The following is a 19,437-nucleotide window of genomic DNA, read 5'->3' on the forward strand; positions in this document are numbered from 1 at the left end:
AAAAATACAAGTAACTGTAAATAATTATTTTATGTGTTAGTAGCCAACAAAAAATATAATAATTCACCACTCCTGTTGTGAATTGCAAAACTGAATAAATTATTGTTCTTAATTGGTCTTTCCCTAGAGGTAAAATTTAAACAAAAAAATAATAAAGATACAAGACAAAGTAGTAAAATGCATATTTCGTAAAACAAGATTTAAAAAAAAAACTGAAGCAATAAAAAAAGTTCTACAAAATGCTTTCATCCATTTTTTGCATTACTCATTGTATTATCAAAAGTAATATCTAAACAGGAAGGCATTGGAATTTGGATTCATTAGTTCCAAAATGCAGATGGGCGAGGTCGTTTCCACTCGATCGCGTCTTTAGGCTGAGTGGAAACGAGAGTATGCACAAAACAGCACACACAAATACAGGAGGGATCCTAACAATGTTCAATGCAGCCTGAGGGCGAGTTAAATTAAATATAGTTTACATTTTGAGCATGTTAAGTGATTCTTAAGCACTGCAGCCAATCCAAAGAGTTGAAGACAAAAGGCACACTGCAGATATTTAACTTAAAAAAAATAACAATGGAATGTAGGAGTAAATGTTCTTAGTGTAAACTACTGCTGACACTATTTGCAACATAAGGGTCCGACAGCGCCACCTGCTGGTCAACAAATTAATGCACACATGCACTTTACACCAGTAGGAAAAAAGCATACGTACTCTTTAAGGTGACTTCATCCAACAAAGATATTTTTCCTGCAAAAATAAACAAAAGCCATACTTAATACAATATGAGGATGGGGGAAAATGACAAAAAGTATCTTCAAGCGACTTTTATTACAATGCAAAGAAATACTATTTGGCTGGCAAAAGATACATCACACTGTAGAAATAAACACAAAGTCCATTCCTTTCTGATGTTTTCAGGTATCAGTGGCATGAGAATATGGCAACTATATTGTGTTTGTCCTTGCATGATGGAAACAATAACTGTGCCACCTTAATACTGAAAATGAATCATCAGTGTTCACAGAGCGAGAGCTAAACTTTCTAGCGTTTTTCTACACGACACATAAATTATACAATAAATTAAAGCATGAAGTATTAAAAAGACTTGAAAGCGAGAGGATCACAGTAAGGGCAGGCTTCCTCGAGGAGCCAGAATGATGCCAAAGACGTAGAAAAGCCCCATGAGGAGGTTGAGCTTGGCCGTCCTCTGGGGGATTTTAGCGTAGCACCGGCTGCGGAACTGCTTCTCCAAGGGGAAGGCCATGGGCAGCGAGAGCAGGGGCAGTGCCATGCTGATGGTGTAGCGCGTGGCCAGGATGCAGAAGAGCACGTAAGGGACGAAGAGCAGCAGGTTGTACAGCACGTAGGACAGCGTGGGTCCGATGAGGATGGCCAGCGTCACGATGCCCGCCTGCTTGTCCGAGTCCATGTCTCGGGTGTTGTTGCTGTGGAGGATGGCCTCGGTGTTGAGGGCCAGCGGGACGGCGTAGACCAGCGGCAGGACCGACAGGTAGCCCACCTGCACGGCGTGGGCGAACATGACGGCCAACGGGCCAAAGGTGATGAGGATGACGATGTCTCCTAGGGCCACGTACTTTAAACCAATACCTGAAGAAAACAGACAAAAGACGCAATTTACATACCCTCCACTTAAACAAAAATATATATTCATGTACAAACCCCATTTCCATATGAGTTGGGAAATTGTGTTAGATGTAAATATAAACGGAATACAATGATTTGCAAATCCTTTTCAACCCATATTCAAGTGAATGCACTACAAAGACAACATATTTGATGTTCAAACTCATAAACTTTTTTTTTTGTTGTTGCAAATAATAATTAACTTAGAATTTCATGGCTGCAACACGTGCCAAAGTAGTTGGGAAAGGGCATGTTCACCACTGTGTTACATGGCCTTTCCTTTTAACAACACTCAGTAAACGTTTGGGAACTGAGGAGACACATTTTTGAAGCTTCTCAGGTGGAATTCTTTCCCATTCTTGCTTGATGTACAGCTTAAGTTGTTCAACAGTCCGGGGGTCTCCCTTGTGCTATTTTAGGCTTCATAATGCGCCACACATTTTCAATGGGAGACAGGTCTGGACTACAGGCAGGCCAGTCTAGCACCCACACTCTTTTACTACGAAGCCACGTTGATGTAACACGTGGCTTGGCATTGTCTTGCTGAAATAAGCAGGGGCGTCCATGGTAACGTTGCTTGGATGGCAACATATGTTGCTCCAAAACCTGTATGTACCTTTCAGCATTAATGGCGCCTTCACAGATGTGTAAGTTACCCATGTCTTGGCCACTAATACACCCCCATACCATCACAGATGCTGGATTTTCAACTTTGCGACTAGAACAATCCGGATGGTTCTTTTTCTCTTTGGTCCGGAGGACACGACGTCCACAGTTTCCAAAAACAATTTGAAATGTGGACTCGTCAGACCACAGAACACTTTTCCACTTTGTATCAGTCCATCTTAGATGAGCTCAGGCCCAGCGAAGCCGACGCCGTTTCTGGGTGTTGTTGATAAACGGTTTTCGCCTTGCATAGGAGAGTTTAAACTTGCACTTACAGATGTAGCGACCAACTGTAGTTACTGACAGTGGGTTTCTGAAGTGTTCCTGAGCCCACGTGGTGATATCCTTTACACTGATGTCGCTTGTTGATGCAGTACAGCCTGAGGGATCGAAGGTCACGGGGTTAGCTGCTTACGTGTAGTGATTTCTCCAGATTCTCTGAACCCTTTGATGATATTACGGAGCGTAGATGGTGAAATCCCTAAATTCCTTGCAATAGCTGGTTGAGAAAGGTTTTTCTTAAACTGTTCAACAATTTGCTCACGCATTTGTTGACAAAGTGGTGACCCTCGCCCCATCCTTGTTTGTGAATGACTGAGCATTTCATGGAATCTACTTTTATACCCAATCATGGCACCCACCTGTTCCCAACTTGCCTGTTCACCTGTGGGATGTTCCAAATAAGTGTTTGATGAGCATTCCTCAACTTTATCAGTATTTATTGCCACCTTTCCCAACTTCTTTGTCACGTGTTGCTGGCATCAAATTCTAAAGTTAATGATTATTTGCACAAAAAAAATGTTTATCAGTTTGAACATCAAATATGTTGTCTTTGTAGCATATTCAACTGAATATGGGTAGAAAATGATTTGCAAATCATTGTATTCCGTTTATATTTACATCTAACACAATTTCCCAACTCATATGGAAACAGGGTTTGTATTATTGAGTGTTTTGAGATAAGATCATTTTTATGCTTTAAGTTGCAAGCAACAATTTGAGTTACAAGCATCCCCGCCATTGTCGGATCCGCCCAAAACATCTAGTCTCACTGGCTAGCATTGGCTTATAGCTAGAGATCGACATAACTTTGTTTTCCAACCATGGGAAGGAAGAAAGGGAGTGTGAAGGACAGTGCTGATAAGGAGATGCTATTCATTAAATTAAAGAAAGAAATCATCAGAAACATGACAGAGCATGTAGTTTACTTGCAGAAGCAATTTGAGTGTATCACTGCTAGTCTGCACCATACTGAAACAGAATGAGTCTAACTCAAGGCCCGGGGGCCAGATGTGGGCCGCCACTTCATTTTATCTGGCCCTAGAAAGCCTGGAAATAACATGTATCAATAAAGTACTGTAACTTTTCTTACTAAATGTATTCTTTCTTTCTATTTTGGGACAAAAAAATATATATATGTACTCCAAAATATGTTAACTTAAATATTGTCTAATTATGCAAAAATATATTATCAAACATTCAAACCATTTTTTAAATATAAATAAATACTAATAATAATGATTTAAAAGCAAGTGATCCATCAAATTGTGCAATGTAAAAGTAGCAATAGATTTCATGGTAAAATTGTGAAGTTTACTGTGGGTATTTACAGCATTTTTCTCTAAATAATAAAAAACAGTACTTTTTTACTGTAATAAACTGTGGTGCTGTTTTGGCATTTACAGTAATACACTGAAAAATCTACATTTGTGGTAAAAAAAACAACAACAAAAAACTGGCAGCTCAGGTGGCAAAATGTTACTGTACAACTGCATTGTTTTTTATTTACAGTAAAACAAAAGTACATTTTACAGTACAATTCTGGCAACTGAGCTGCCTTTTTTAAACCATAAAAACAGCAGTACTGTTTTTCCATTTACAGGAATATACACTAAATTTTGAGGTGGAATTATTGTAACTTATCATATATTTTTTTTACATTTTAGTTTAAAAAAAAATCTACTAATAAATTGCATAGAAAAATTGTGTAATAATAGTATTGACTGTTAGAAGCGGCCCTCTGGGGCCAAACATAATTGCGATGTGGCCCTCAGTGAAAATGACTTTGACACCTTTGGTCTAACACGAGCCAAGAAGACATTTATCCATGAAAATATGCAAAAGCTGCTGATGGTGTGTTTGACGGAGAAGCAACTAGAAGTAGACACTTTAAAAGTCCACTTTCCAAGGTGCTGTTCATTATTATTACTTCATAAAACTACTGCAGTTTATTTAATCTTATTGTATTGTTTATATACAATATTTCTTATCTAAAATTTAGTTTTTTGTTTTAAAAAGGCATGTTACGTGTTACAATTGTGCTGTTCTGGGAGGCTTAAGCACCAACTGAATTCATTTTAATGGCAGACGTTGATTAGAGATGTGTTTTGAGTTAAGAGCTCTGTCACAGAACCAATAAAGCTTGAAAGCTGAGGTACGACTGTACAGTATTCTTACAAGGCTAAAAATGGAATGTTTTGTCCAGATAGCTTAGCACCTTTAATGTACAAAGTACACCCAAATGCTTACTTGCACGGTATCAACATAGTTCAGTGGAGGCAAAATAACTGATGCATGAAAGTCAGTTATGCCCAATGGAGTGGTTTTAAAAAAGTTTTACAGTGGTATCTTGGCTTATTACTAACCTCCGTTCTCAGCTAATTGTTATATACTGTCTGTAAAAACCTGTAACCAGTGTTGGTCATCTTATCTTAAAAAAGTAATTACCGTATTTTTCAGACTATAAGTCACAGTTTTTTTCATCGTTTGGCCGCCGGGGGTGCGACTTATACTCAGGAGCGACTTATGTGTGAAATTAACACATTACCGTAAAATTACAAATAATATTATTTAGCTCATTCACGTAAGAGACTAGACGTATAAGATTTCATTGGATTTAGCGATTAGGAGTGACAGATTGTTTGGTAAACGTATAGCATGTTCTATATGTTATAGTTATTTGAATGACTCTTACCATAATATGTTACGTTAACATACCAGGCACGTTCTCAGTTGGTTATTTATGCCTCATATAACGTACACTTAAAGGCCTACTGAAATGAAATGTTTTTATTTAAACGGGGATAGCAGATCCATTCTATGTGTCATACTTGATCATTTCCCGATATTGCCATATTTTTGCTGAAATGATTTAGTATAGAACAACGACGATAAAATTCGCAACTTTTGGTCTCTGATAAAAAAAAAAGCCTTGCCCCTACCGGAAGTAGCGTGACGTAGTCAGTTGATCGCCTACTCATATTTTCCCATTGTTTTCAATGCAGCTAGAGCGATTCGGACCGAGAAAGCAACGATTAACCCATTAATATGAGCGAGGATGAAAGATTCGTGGATGAGGAACGTTAGAGTGACGGACTAGGATGCAGTGCAAGACATATCTTTTTTCGCTCTGGCCGTAACTTAGGTACAAGCTGGCTCATTGGATTCCACACTCTCTCCTTTGTCTATTGTGGATCACAGATTTGTATTTTAAACCACCTCGGATACTATATCCTCTTGAAAATGAGAGTCGAGAACGCGAAATGGACATTCACAGTGACTTTTATCTCCACGACAATACATCGACGAAACACTTTAGCTACGGAGCTAACGTGATAGCATCGTGCTTAACTGCATATAGAAACAAAAGAAATAAATCCCTGACTGGAAGGATAGACAGAGATCAACAATACTATTAAACCATGTACATGTAAATACACGGTTAATGCTTTCCAGCCTGGCGAAGGTTAACAATGCTGTTGCTAACGACGCCATTGAAGCTAACTTAGCAACCGGACCTCACAGAGCTATGCTAAAAACATTAGCTATCCACCTACGCCAGCCAGCCCTCGTCTGCTCATCAACACCCGTGCTCACCTGCGTTCCAGCGATCGACGGTGTGACGAAGGACTTCACCCGATCACAGATGCAGTCGGCGAGACGGAGGAAGTTAAGGTGAGTTCGGCGGCTAACGTGTCTGCTATCCATCTCTGTCTTCCTGGTTGTGTTGCTGTAGTCCGCCGCTAATACACCGATCCCACCTACAACTTTCTTCTTTGCAGTCTCCATTGTTCATTAAACAAATTGCAAAAGATTCACCAACACAGATGTCCAGAATACTGTGGAATTATGAGATGAAAACAGAGCTATTTTGTATTGGATTCAATGGTGTATTGATACTTCTGTTTCACTGGCTACGTCACGCGCATACGTCATAAACGGAAGTTTAGCGGGAAATTTAAAATTGCACTTTATAAGTTAACCCGGCCGTATTGGCATGTGTTGCAATGTTAAGATTTCATCATTGATATATAAACTATCAGACTGCGTGGTCGGTAGTAGTGGCTTTCAGTAGGCCTTTAATCAGCCTGTTGTTCACTATTCTTTATTTATTTTAAATTGCCTTTCAAATGTCTATTCTGGGTGTTGGGTTTTATCAAATACATTTCCCCAAAAAATGCAACTTATACTCCAGTGCGACTTATATATGTTTTTTTCCTTCTTTATTATGCATTTTCGGCCGGTGCGACTTATACTCCGGAGCGACTTATACTCCGAAAAATACGGTAATACAAAAACACTCTTCTCAAACTAGTTTATCATCAGGTCAGCTGTGTCATGCCTCAAAGTTTCTATATTATCCACCTATTTAGACAGAGAGACGTAAAAAGTATGTTTATGCTACGCCTCCGGACAGATTTGTTTTTTGTATTTTTGGTCCAATATGGCTCTTTCAACGTTTTGGGTTGCTGACCCCTGGGCTAAGCAGGTATGTATGTGTGTTGTGAAACAGAGTTACGATGCATGCCTTCATCCTAATTTGTAATGAGTGCGGTAGAAGCAGCAAATACACATAGCTAACTTACAGTTGTGTAAATGTCACGATCGATGGCTCGCTCACCTGCTGCAGGTGGCATCATATAGCGTCAAAAATAAAAATGTGTCCACTTCACTGTTCACCTATTACAACGTGGAACTATCATACATTTTTGTTTTGGCGCTGCTGGAGATAATTTCATCTTCCTCATCTGACAAAGAGAAGCATCTGATTGGCTCTACTTCGTCGCTAACAACCACCAGTCTCTCAGATTTAATACAGAACTGTGATTGGATATATTCCGGATATGTTCTACCCATCTACAAGGTTAAATTAAATATGATTGGATTTCATTCATGTTAACAACATTGAGAGCGTGAGGGGTATGTGTGTGGTGTGCATGCGGATTCACCGAGCGCTGACAGCCGAGGAACAGCAATGAGGGAAGATGATATTAGAGTATCGTGTCCCTTTTTCAGCAGATTTCTCCATTACTGCCTATAATTTTGTCATCATCACCCTTGCTCTCTGATGTGTGGCCGAAACCTGACACTTTGCGCTTTATTCAACCAAACCGTAGGAACGCGCCACTTCACATTCTCGGTAATAGCAACGGCGATACAACGATGGGAACAGTAACTAATTAGATTACTCCATCCCCATCCATGTTCTACTGCTTGTCCCTTTCTCAATACAGAAAAAAATAACAATGTTAGTAACGCTGTTATATTCTAACGCTGTTATACCCTAACGCTGTTATTACTAGAGGTGGGAATCTTTGGGCACCACACGATTCGATTACGATTCAGGAGCTATGATTCAATTAAAAATCGATTTTTGAAGCATCTTTAATTTATGTATATTAATGCAGTTTTACATTTCTTTTCTTTTCACTAAAAAAATGTTTATCACTTGCAACTTCAAAAAAAACAATTCATTTGGAATAAGAAACAGTTAAATTAATTCTCACATTTATTAAATTAATAAAAATCTGTGCAAAACTGGAACACAAGTGCCCTGTAATAAAGGAGCTGGTCGGATCAGCTACATTTTAGAACTGTCGGCATTACTTTATTTAAAATAAATACATCGATTATCGATTATTGAGGTTTACTAATTGATTTTATAATCATTCAAGTCCAAATTGCGATGCATCTAAAAATCGATTATTTCCCCCACCTCTAGTTATTACCAACACTGCCTGTAACCCAAAGTACCACTATATTGACAAATAGACAATGTAAACCATCCATTAGGGGTACTCAAAAAAACTGATTAATATCCGGATCACAATTTTTATTTATTTCGATTCTGAATTAATTCATAATGTATTTATTTTTTACGTATCAATTTTGGATTACAAACATTAAACAACTATTGGTAATATAATTGGTACTGTTGCTTTTAATAATTTTTCTTTTTTTTTTCTTTTTAATATTGTGTTTAATATGGATGTAACGATATAACAATTTCATAAGTTGTTTTTAATACATAATAAATAGGCACACAATATACTTTTTTGGCAAAAGAAACAAATGTTCTGTTTTTTAATATACATTTTTGTTTAAGTATGTTTATCTTCTTACATTTTATTTAGTAAAAGTAAAATCATGTTTTTTTAATTGACAATGGCAAATCGACTGTTCACTTTGCTTCACTTTCGGTTTATGTGGCATCACACAAGTTCACTTCCATCCATCCATCCATCTTCTTCCGCTTATCGGTTGCGGAGGCAGCAGCCTAAGCAGAGAAGCCCAGACTTCTCCCTTCCCAGCTACATTGTCCAGCTCTTCCCAGGAGATCCCGAAGCGTTCCAAGGCCAGCTGGGAGACAGTCTCTCCACCATGTCTTGGGTCTTCCCTGTGGTCTCCAACCGGTCAGACGTGCCCTAAACACCTCCCCAGGGAGTCCTTCGGGGGGCATTCTGATCAGATGCCCAAACCCACTAATCTGGCTCCTTTTTGAATTTGAACTCCTCACGCATGACAGAGCTTCTCACACTATCTCTAAGGGAGAGCCCGACAGAAGAAACTCATTTCGGCTGCTTGTACCCGTGAGCTTGTCCTTTCGGTCATAACCCAAAGGTCATTATTATAGGTAAGGATAGGCACATAGATTGACCAGTAAATCGAGAGCTTTGCCTTCCAGCTCAGCTCTTTCTTCAACACTACGGATCGATACAGGGTCCACATCACTGCAGACTGATCCGCCTGTCGATCTCACGATCCACTCTTCCCTCACTCGTGAACAAGAGGTACTTGAACTCCTCCACTTGGAGCAAGATCTTCTCCCCAACCCGGTGATGGCACGCCACTTTTATCCGGGCGAGAACAATGGACTCAGAATTGGAAGTGCTGTTTTTCATCCCAGTCGCTTCACACTCAGCTGCAAACCGATCCAGTAAGAGCTGAAGATCCTGGCTAGATGAAGCCATCAGGATCACATCATCCACAAAAGAGAGACCTAATACTAGAGCCACCAAACCGGACTCCCTCAACGCCTAGAAATTCTGTCCATAAAAGTTGTAAACAGAATCAAAGTTAAAGGTAAAAGTTAAAGTACCAATGATTGTCACACACACACTAGGTGTGGTGAAATTTGTCCTCTGCATTTGACCCATCCCCTTGTTCACCCCCTGGGAGGTGGCCGCGCCCGGGAATCATTTTTGGTGATTTAACCCCCAATTCCAACCCCTGATGCTGAGTGCCAAGCAGGGAGGTAATGGGTCCCATTTTTATAGTCTTTGGTATGACTCGGCCGGGGTTTGAACTCACAACCTACCGATCTCAGGGCGGACACTAACCACTGGGCCACTGAGTAGGTTCAGTGACAAAGGGCAGCCCTGGTGGAGTCGAACCCTCACTGGAAACGGTTCCGAATTACTGCCGTCAATGCGGACCAAGCTCTGACAACGATCATACAGGGAGCGGACTGCCACAATCAGGCGGTTTGATACCCCATACTCTTTGAGCACCCCCCACAGGACTTCCCGAGGGACACGATTGAACAAGTCCACAAAACACATGCAAACTCCCATACTCCCTCAAGAATCCTGTGGAGAGTAGAGAGTTGGTCCACAGTTCCACAACCAGGATTAAAACCACACTGCTCCTCCTGAATCCGAGGTTCCACTATCCGGCATAGCCTAGTCTCCAGTACACCTTAATAGACCTTACCAGGAAGGCTGAGCAGTGTGATCCCACAATAGTTGGAACACACCCTAAGGTTGCCCTTTTTAAATAGAGGCACCTCCCCTGATGTCCACGCAATGATGCAGAGTCTTGTCAACCACGAGAGCCCCACAGCATCCAGAGCCTTAAGGAACTCTGGGCAGATCTCATCTACACCAGGGGCCCTGGCACCAATGAGCTTTTTAACTATCTTGGCAACCTCAACCCCAGAAATAGTAGAGCCCACCACAGTCCCCAGGCACTGCTTCCTCATTGGAAGACAAGTAGGTGGGATTGAGGACGTCTTCGAAGTATTCTTTCCACCAATCCACAACATCCCCAGTCGACGTCAGCAGCACCCGACCCCACTATACACGATGTTGACAGTTGCCAGCTCACTTGCTGTTGAGGAAACCTCTGCCTGTGTTGATAAAGTTGTTAAAAAACAAATCACCTCCATCTGTGGCGTATTACTTTAAGTATACTGTTCTAAGAGAGCACAGCTTGTAGGTAATATGTACACAATTGAATATATTTGTTGTATTAACAGTTAGGTGTTTATAGAGGTTTCGATTGGGGTATGTTGTTTCTTAATGGTATGCTAATATGCTAAATTGTCTTGTAACTATGTTAACATTTAAGATAGCTAGCTTGGTCTGTGAGTTTATCAAAGTGCGGATATCAATCACATTTCCCAATCATTTTAATATAAAACGGTAATAATAACCGGTGGGTGTTTTACTGCGGTTATCATTAATACCGCTTATCGTTACAACCGTAGTTTTTAGTAAGTATTGTACCCTATTTGTATGTCTTCTCAAATGCTTTGTAATTTATATCTTGAGTATTGTAAAGCTGAGATTGGGTTGAAGTTGCTCTATTTTATTTTATTAGATTTATTAACATTCTGATATTTTGGTAAATAAATTTAACTTCTTTATAAAGACATTTTTAGACCAAAACTGCATGAATAAGTGGTACATCAGCAGCCAAAAGGAGCTTTTGTAACCGGCAATCTGTTTTGAAAAGGTTTTATTATAATATAATACGAGAATCGTGTTGAATCAAGAAGTGATTCTGAATCAAATAGTCACCCCAACAATCGGAATTGAATCATGAGGTGCCCAAAGATTTCCACCTCTAATATGCATAACCTGAAAATACCATTAAAAGGGAATTGCACTTTTTTGGGGGGAATTTTGCATATCGTTCACAAAGTTCCCCTTTATGAGTCTAGTGGCTGACAGGGGCAATAGTTTTATGAAAATTAATTGTTTTCTTTTAAATAGTATTTTTTTTAAGGATGGCACAATCTTTCTCGGAAATGTTCGAAACTCCTATTTATATCCAGTGTTGAATCAACAGCGCCTTTAATAGTGGTGAGCATTCATCCATCCATCCATTTTCTACCGCTTGTCCCTTTCAGGGTCGCGGGGGGTGCTGGAGCCTATCTCAGCTGCATTCGGGCGGAAGGCGGGGTACACCCTGGACAAGTCGCCACCTCATCGCAGGGCCAACACAGATAGACAAACAACATTCACACTCACATTCACACACTAGGGCCAATTTAGTGTTGCCAATCAACCTATCCCCAGGTGCATGTCTTTGGAGGTGGGAGGAAGCTTGAGTACCCGGAGGGAACCCACGCAGTCACAGGACATGCAAACTCCACACAGAAAGATCCCGAGCCCGGGATTGAACTCAGGACCTTCGTATTGTGAGGCAAATGCACTAACCCCTTGTCCACCGTGCTGCACTCCAATTTGCCTCAATGTCAAGATGACCATGAATGAATACCTTTGCACACAACCTAATCTACACGATAATACACAATTAAGTCAAATCAACTTGATACTCACCTCCGGTGTATAAAAAAGAGCTAGACAGCCCCCCAAAGTAGATAAGTGCCAGGTGTTCCAGTTTAAGCGCTGACAGGAAGTAGAGCAAGGTGGCACACAAGCAGCCAAAAGAGTACAACAATGCTCCAAACATGACAACATCCTGCGGCGCCAGGATTTCGTCCACCAGAGTCCTATCGTCGCTTTTCTTGTGGTCGATGCCTTTGGAGAAGTCGTAGTAAGTGTTGACCAGGTTGCCCGCCCCGTGTACTACCAGCACGGCCACCGCGCACACCAGGAGGATCACCAAGTCCACCGACCCCTCCAGTTTGTACGCCAAAGCGCTTCCGAGGGCCACCGGAGTCAGCGAGGCGCTGAAGCTCCACGGCCTGAGCGCCAGCACGTAGGCGGCGCACGTTTGCTTGACGTCGGAGGCGACGCGGGCCATCCTGGACACAGAGGTGTGGTTCGTCACAGAGTTGGTCACCTGGGTGTGCCATTGCTGCCCGTTTTGGCAGTTTGAGCCGGCCAGGACAAATGTCTCCGTCATGCTGTATTTGTGCTCTTTGGACATTTTCTCTGCGGGGTATTTATAGAAGCAGTGATGATGCCAGATGTCACAGTCAGGTGTTCCTGGAGGAGGACAGACAGAGTCAGACTCTGCAGTTTGGGTTGCATTTCAACAACAAACAGAGATGACAATCAAAAACTGCTGTCAAAGGCATTGATTGATTATTGGGTTAATAAATTACTTTACTTACGCCTTTGGTTATTGTCATTCATAATGTAACAGAATATTACAGGGTTATGCTGAAGAATGTGTTCCTATTACTCATGCGTGCCCAAAATTATAAATGCACTGGCCTAATTCATACAATGTTCTATATGCTTAATGCATTGGTGTCCAACTTGCGTCACTTTTAGAACTAACATATTTTCCCGTATATAAGCCGCAACCACAACATTTTAGAAATAAATTAATATTTTTCCACATTTGAGCTGCACCGGACTTTAAGCCACAGATATATATGTTGTGAAATTAGTTATTTAAATAGAAACATTTTGTAAATGTTTATTTACATGCCATAACTGTTTCCAAACAGTGCCTTTAACACTGCAGTAAAACGGGTGATCAAACATAACAGAAGTCAGCATCATGGACCCACTAGCTGCGGAAAGTAGCACTCCAATCAGCTAAACAGACTCAATAAACCCATGGTGACGTTTTGGTGAATTTACAAAACTAGAACAATACAAACAGAATGCAATTGTAGGTTAATAGTATTAACGCAGACACTCGTTAACATATTATCATATTAGCTAATGCTAATGACGCTAGCTTGATTAAATTACAATAGCACGTACAAATATGCATGAAAACACTCCTATAGACATCACACATGGGACAGCTTAGTAAGTAAGACTTGTTTTAGTTATATTGTAAAACTTACAAACGTTGCTTGGAATGATACATGAAAAGTTCCATACAAGTAGAAAAGCTATGAACAACTCGAAGACAGAACAGCACTTGTACTTCTGGTTCAAAGCACTAAACAGAAGGAAGTACTGTTGACGTTCACCCCGCAGCGCCTGCAGTTTAGTTTATTAGTTTAGTCTTTATTTGAAGGGACAATGCACAGAAACATTAAGCTCAAAGACAGATATGTTCTGTACCAGATTATAGCTAAATAGCTAATTTCCATCTGCAGTCCCAGGCTACCTAAATTAAAGGGATACAAAAATCATGCAATAAAATTATGACAATAAAATCATACTATAGCATGTAATCAAATTAAGAAAAGTCATAAAATGCCCTTTCATTGACACATACTTAATATACAATACAACCACACCTCATTTACATCATCACACAAAGACAATACATGCTTTTGTTCACATCTGTCATCCTTTGTAAAAACAACCATGATTTTAACAGACACGCCTCACAATTTACAACAAAAATGCTCTCATGGATAAATATAATACACATTAAGTTGATGTGTCAAAGATAATGCCCACCTTAGTGACCGTGTGAGCAGCTTTGATTGCTCCAAAGCCACTTTTTAACTTCAATTGTGAATAAAGAGTAATCTGTTAGACTTTCCAAGTTTGTTGTGAGGTCGTTCCATTCCTTTATGGCTTTATATGAAAAGGCTGATTGTGCAAAAGAGGTTTTACATCTGGGTACGCTACACTGCCCCCTGGTGGAGGCTCGTGTGTTTCTAGTTGTCACAGCAGATGAGCGAACTCGTCCAAAATATCGCACCATAGCACAAACAATAACACACCTTTTCAGTGTTTGTTGAAAACTATTTGTTGAATTCAAAACATTATGACCGTTAGCAAAGACAAATCCATAAATGATCCGCACCGTTTGATAAGCCGCAGGGTACAAAGCTTAGGAAAAAGTAGGAGCTTATAGTACGGGATTTATGGTACTTTAAGAAAACTGAAGGAAAGGTGAGCGGTTTTATTTATATTTAAATATAACAGTATATATTTAAAATAAACTTTATATACTGATGTCCAATCGCAATTGGTTTATAGTGCAATCTAGTGATAAAAAAAAAAAGTATAATGTCCAAACGGGCAAAAATCTGATATTTATAGATATGTTACATTATTTTGTGTGTTATTCTTTACAGCTTAAAAAAAGTTCTGTGGGTGGGGCTGCGGTTATCGATTATTTTTGTAATTAAATAATCTATGGATTGATTTTATCGATTAGTCGAGTAATTGGATAAAACACATTTTACAGCTGCGTATTTTCAAGGAAAATAGTTGAAATAACCTGTTTTTCTGCTTGTCAAAATGTTCATCTTTTTCTAGTAAATGCACATCCTCAACATTCAAATTGCACTTTCAACAATGCAATTAATGTTAAAAAAGATCTACACTGCTCGCTGCAACACACCATTATGTGCGCTCTATTGCAGCGGCTGTGCGGAAACTATACCTGTGTATTTAAAGTTCCGGGCACTCCATGCGGTCCGGATTTTATCAGTTTTAATAGTTACACTTATAAAACCAAGCAATCCTTCCAACAAAATATAAATTGCTTTTTCATAAACGAAACATCTAATAATTGTGTGTGAGGTAATAAACAGGAATTAGCTACAAAAACAGCACCATAACGATTTTAAATTTAATTAAAGTTTTTTAAAATCGTTATGGTGCTTTTTTTGGAAGGAGACGCAATGAATTAAACACAAGTCATTGAATAATACGAATTACAAAACAACAATTCAGTATCGTATGTATTAATTTGTATTGCTGAAGCAGCACTAATGGTTAGCATATTCTCCCGGATACTTTAAATGTACGTCGACTATCCAAAAACATGCATGTTTGGTAAAGTGTGATAGGCTCCAGCACATAGGCGCCGATCTACATTTCTGCCAGTGGGTGCTCGGTGTGTGTGTGTATTCAATCAATCAATCAATCAATGTTTATTTATATAGCCCTAAATCACAAGTGTCTCAAAGGGCTGTACAAGCCACAACGACATCCTCGGTACAGAGCCCACATATCAAAAAAAAAATAGACGTTCAGCGAAGTTAATATCCCATATGATTTGTTGTTTTGTTATTTTGTAAAATGGACCAAACTCGCCTCAAAATTAACTACAGCAAGATTGATTTTTCAAAAATTGTTTTAAAGATTGAATGTTGCCATCAATACCACGTGGGTGGTCGGGGCCCGAGCACCCACGAGATCGGCGCCTATGCGTCCAGCACAACCATGACCCTGATGCAATGGATTCGATACGTTTTACTAGAAACAACGAAATGTCAGAGACTTTGCAAATAAGCCCGCGAGTGGCTGAGAGTAGCATAGATCAGTGTTTTTCAACCACTGTGCCGTGAGATGCAGTCTGGTGTGCCGTGGGAGATTATTTAATTTCACCTATTTGGGCTAAAAATATTTTTTGGAAACCAGTAATTATAGTCTGCAAATTATGTGTTGTTGTGTGTCGGTGCTGTCTAAAGCTCGGCAGACTAACCGTGTAATACTCTTCCATATCAGTAGGTGGCAGCCGGTAGCTAATTGCTTTGTAGATGTTGGAAACAGCGGGAGGCAGCGTGCAGGTAAAAAGGTGTCTAATGCTTAAATCAAAAATAAACAAAAGATGAGCACCCCTAAGAAAAGGCATTGAAGCTTAGGGATGGCTAAACTAAGACTAAACTGGCTACAAAGTAAACAAAAACAGAATGCTGGACGACAGCAAAGACTTACTGTGGAGCAAAGACGGCGTCCACAATGTACATCCGAACATGACATGACAATCAACAATGTCCCCACAAAGAAGGATAAAAACAACTGAAATATTCTTGATTATTAAAACAAAGTAGATGCGGGAAATATCACTCAAAGGAAGACATGAAACTGCTATAGGAAAATACCAAAAAAAGAGAAAAAGCCACCAAAATAGGAGCGCAAGACAAGAACGAAAACACTACAAACAGGAAAACAGCAAAAAAGTCAAAATAAGTCTCGGCGTGATGTGACAGGTGGTGACAGTACACCTACTTTGAGACAAGAGCTATATTGATGAATGCTTGGTTATGGTTTAAAGTCATATCCAACAATTGCGACAACGACTTTTTTATTCTCAACTGAGTTTCGTTTTTTAATGATTTGTGCTGCTAGTGTGCCTCCGGATTTTTTCAACGCAAAAAATGTGCCTTGGCTCAAAAAAGGTTGAAAAACACTGGCACAGAGATTAGGTCAGAAGAATTTGATTGGATGTTCAAAAGTTTATATTTTGCTTTTGCAAATGCTATTAAATGCCTTAAAAAAATATGCATACAATTAATGGAATAGGTTGCTACTAGAGATGTCGATAAATGCTTTAAAATGTAAAAACGGAAATTATCAGTATCAGTTTCAAAAAGTAAAATTTATGACTTTTTAAAACGCCACTGTGTACACGGACGTAGAGAGAAGTACAGCGCACCAATAAACCTTAAAGGCACTTCCTTTGCGTGCCGGTCCAATCACATAACATCTACAGCTTTTCACACACACAAGTGAATGCAACGCATACTTGGTCAACAGCCATACTGTTCACACTGAGGGCGCCCGTATAAACAACTTTAACACTGTTACAAATATGCGCCACACTGTGAACCCACACCAAACAAGAATGACAAACACATTTCGGGAGAACATCCGCACCGTAACACAACAGATCAAATACCCAGAACCCCTTGCAGCACTAACTCTTCCGGGACGCTACAATATACACCCTCTGCTACCCCCTACCCCCCCACCTCAACCTCCTGATGCTCTCTCAGGGAGAGCATGTCCCGATTTCCAAGCTGCTGTTTTGAGGCATGTTAAAAAAAATAATGCACTTTGTGACTTCAATAATAAATATGGCAGTGCCATGTTGGCATTTTTTTCCATAACTTGAGTTGATTTATTTTGGAAAACCTTGTTACATTGTTTAATGCATCCAGCGGGGCATCACAACAAAATTAGGCATAATAATGTGTTAATTCCACGACTGTATATATCGGTATCGGTTGATATCGGAATCGGTAATTAAGAATTGGACAATATCGGATATCGGAAAAAAAAGCCATTATCGGACATCTCTAGTTGCTACACTTATCAAAAGACATACAACCTTGACTTATAATGGAAAAGTGTAACTTCTCCCATAATTATTTAGAATTCCACAAAAGCTAGTTGTTCCCAAGAAAGCAGCAGTATGTTGGTAATATACATATTGACCTACAAATACTCCCTGTTAATATTGTGGCTGATGGGGTCAGCAATGTGTAGGTCAGTGTTTTTCAATCTTTTTTGAGCCAAGGCACATTTTTTTCATAAAAAAAATACAGAGGCACACCACCAGCAAAAAAGGTTAAAAAATGAAACTCCACCATGTTGTCGTCCCTTATTTTGAGTTTGTTGTTGTTTCCTGTGTGTAGTGCTTTAGTCCCTGTCTTGCGCTGTTATTTTGGTAACCCTTCCTGTATTGTTGGGTGTTCTCCTGCAGCAGCTTCACGCCTTCCTTTGAGTGCTATTGCCCGCACCCGCTTTGTTTTTGCAATCAAGACTATTTAAGTTGTGCGTACGCTATCCTTCTTTGTGGGGACATTGTTGATTGTCATGTCATGTACGGATGTGCTTTGTGGATGCCGTCTTTGCTCCACACGCTGTAAGTCTTTGCTGTCGTCCAGCATTCTGTTTTTGTTGACTTTGTAGCCAGTCCAGTTTTACTTTTGTTTTACATAGCCATCCCTATGCATCAGTGCATTTTCCTAGTGGGACTTGCCTTTTGTTCATTTTTGGTTTAAGCGTTACATACCTTTTTTACCTGCACGCTGTCTCCCGCTGTGCTCTGCATATTGGGATCATGACAAACCATCCTCTACGCGTTCCGACTTCTACAAAGCAATAAACTACCTGCTGCCACCTACTGATATGGAGTATTACCAGATTACCCTGCCAAGCTCTACACAGCACAGGCACTAGACAACGGCACATTATTATGATTATTGATTTGCAAAAAATATTTTATGGACCAATTAGGTGAAGTTGCATAATTTCCCGCGGCACACCAGGTGTTGGTGGATGCCAACAATGGCAGAAACTACGTCAACCTCCTAGGACAATAGAAGAAGATAAGGAAGGGGCGGTGGCCAGCAGGAACACACCAGAAGACTTAAGAGTGAAATGTGTAGTTTGTAGAGCTTCAACTAGTGAGATTAAAGGATTAACGCTAACTGGCTAGCCACCTATGCTACCACTCTACAAGTATGGCGACAGCGAGGAGGAAGACATGTCATCTTCTTACGTGTTATGGCCTCTCTGGGAGCGACGAAGCGTCCATCTCGTCACAGACAAACATCGCTGGCCACATTGAGAGCAAAGAAAGACGCGGAGAAACAAGTTGAAAGCCGACGTGTCAACTTGGAGGGGACTCGGTTGGGTGGCCATTCACCCCCATTAGCACCTGACCGGCACCACTTCCTCCCCGTCATGTCCGACCGCCTAAAGGGCTCGGCGGAATCACACGGAATACAAATGGTTCCGGGCAGTTTGAAAAAATTAACAAATATTAGTTATTTATTAGAAACAAAAATATTTATTTAATATACATGACTGTCTCAGAAAATTACAATATTGTGATAAAGTTCTTTATTTTCTGTAATGCAATTAAAAAAACTAAAATGTCATACATTCTGGATTCCTTACACATCAACTGAAATATTGCGAGTAGGGCTGTGAATCTTCGGGTGTCCCACGATTCGATTCAATATCGATTTTTTTTTTTTTTCAATTCAA

The 19,437-nt window shown here is 40.0% G+C and overlaps 1 protein-coding gene across 1 annotated transcript; it reads right to left on the minus strand.

Annotated features, from left to right (window-relative positions):
* Nucleotides 1–813: 813 nt before the first annotated feature.
* Nucleotides 814–19,167, minus strand: ubiad1 (UbiA prenyltransferase domain containing 1). Its single transcript, XM_062054558.1, has 3 exons — nt 18,947–19,167; nt 12,160–12,771; nt 814–1,612 (listed from the first exon to the last, which is right to left on the minus strand). The coding sequence occupies exons 2-3, from the start codon at nt 12,710–12,712 to the stop codon at nt 1,125–1,127; spliced, it is 1,041 nt and encodes a 346-aa protein (XP_061910542.1). The 5' UTR covers nt 12,713–12,771; nt 18,947–19,167; the 3' UTR covers nt 814–1,124.
* Between the last annotated feature and the right edge of the window lie 270 nt (nt 19,168–19,437).

This window comes from Entelurus aequoreus, linkage group LG07 (assembly GCF_033978785.1).
Source record: "Entelurus aequoreus isolate RoL-2023_Sb linkage group LG07, RoL_Eaeq_v1.1, whole genome shotgun sequence".
NCBI classification, from domain to species: Eukaryota; Metazoa; Chordata; class Actinopteri; order Syngnathiformes; family Syngnathidae; genus Entelurus; species Entelurus aequoreus.

Coding starts and splice junctions, on each gene's coding strand:
- ubiad1 (XM_062054558.1), bottom strand. CDS start 12,712: ATGTCCAAAGAGCACAAATACAGCATGACGGAGACATTTGTCCTGGCC. Junction 1,613..12,159: donor CTCTTTTTTATACACCGGAG/GTGAGTATCAAG, acceptor TGTTTTCTTCAG/GTATTGGTTTAAAGTACGTG.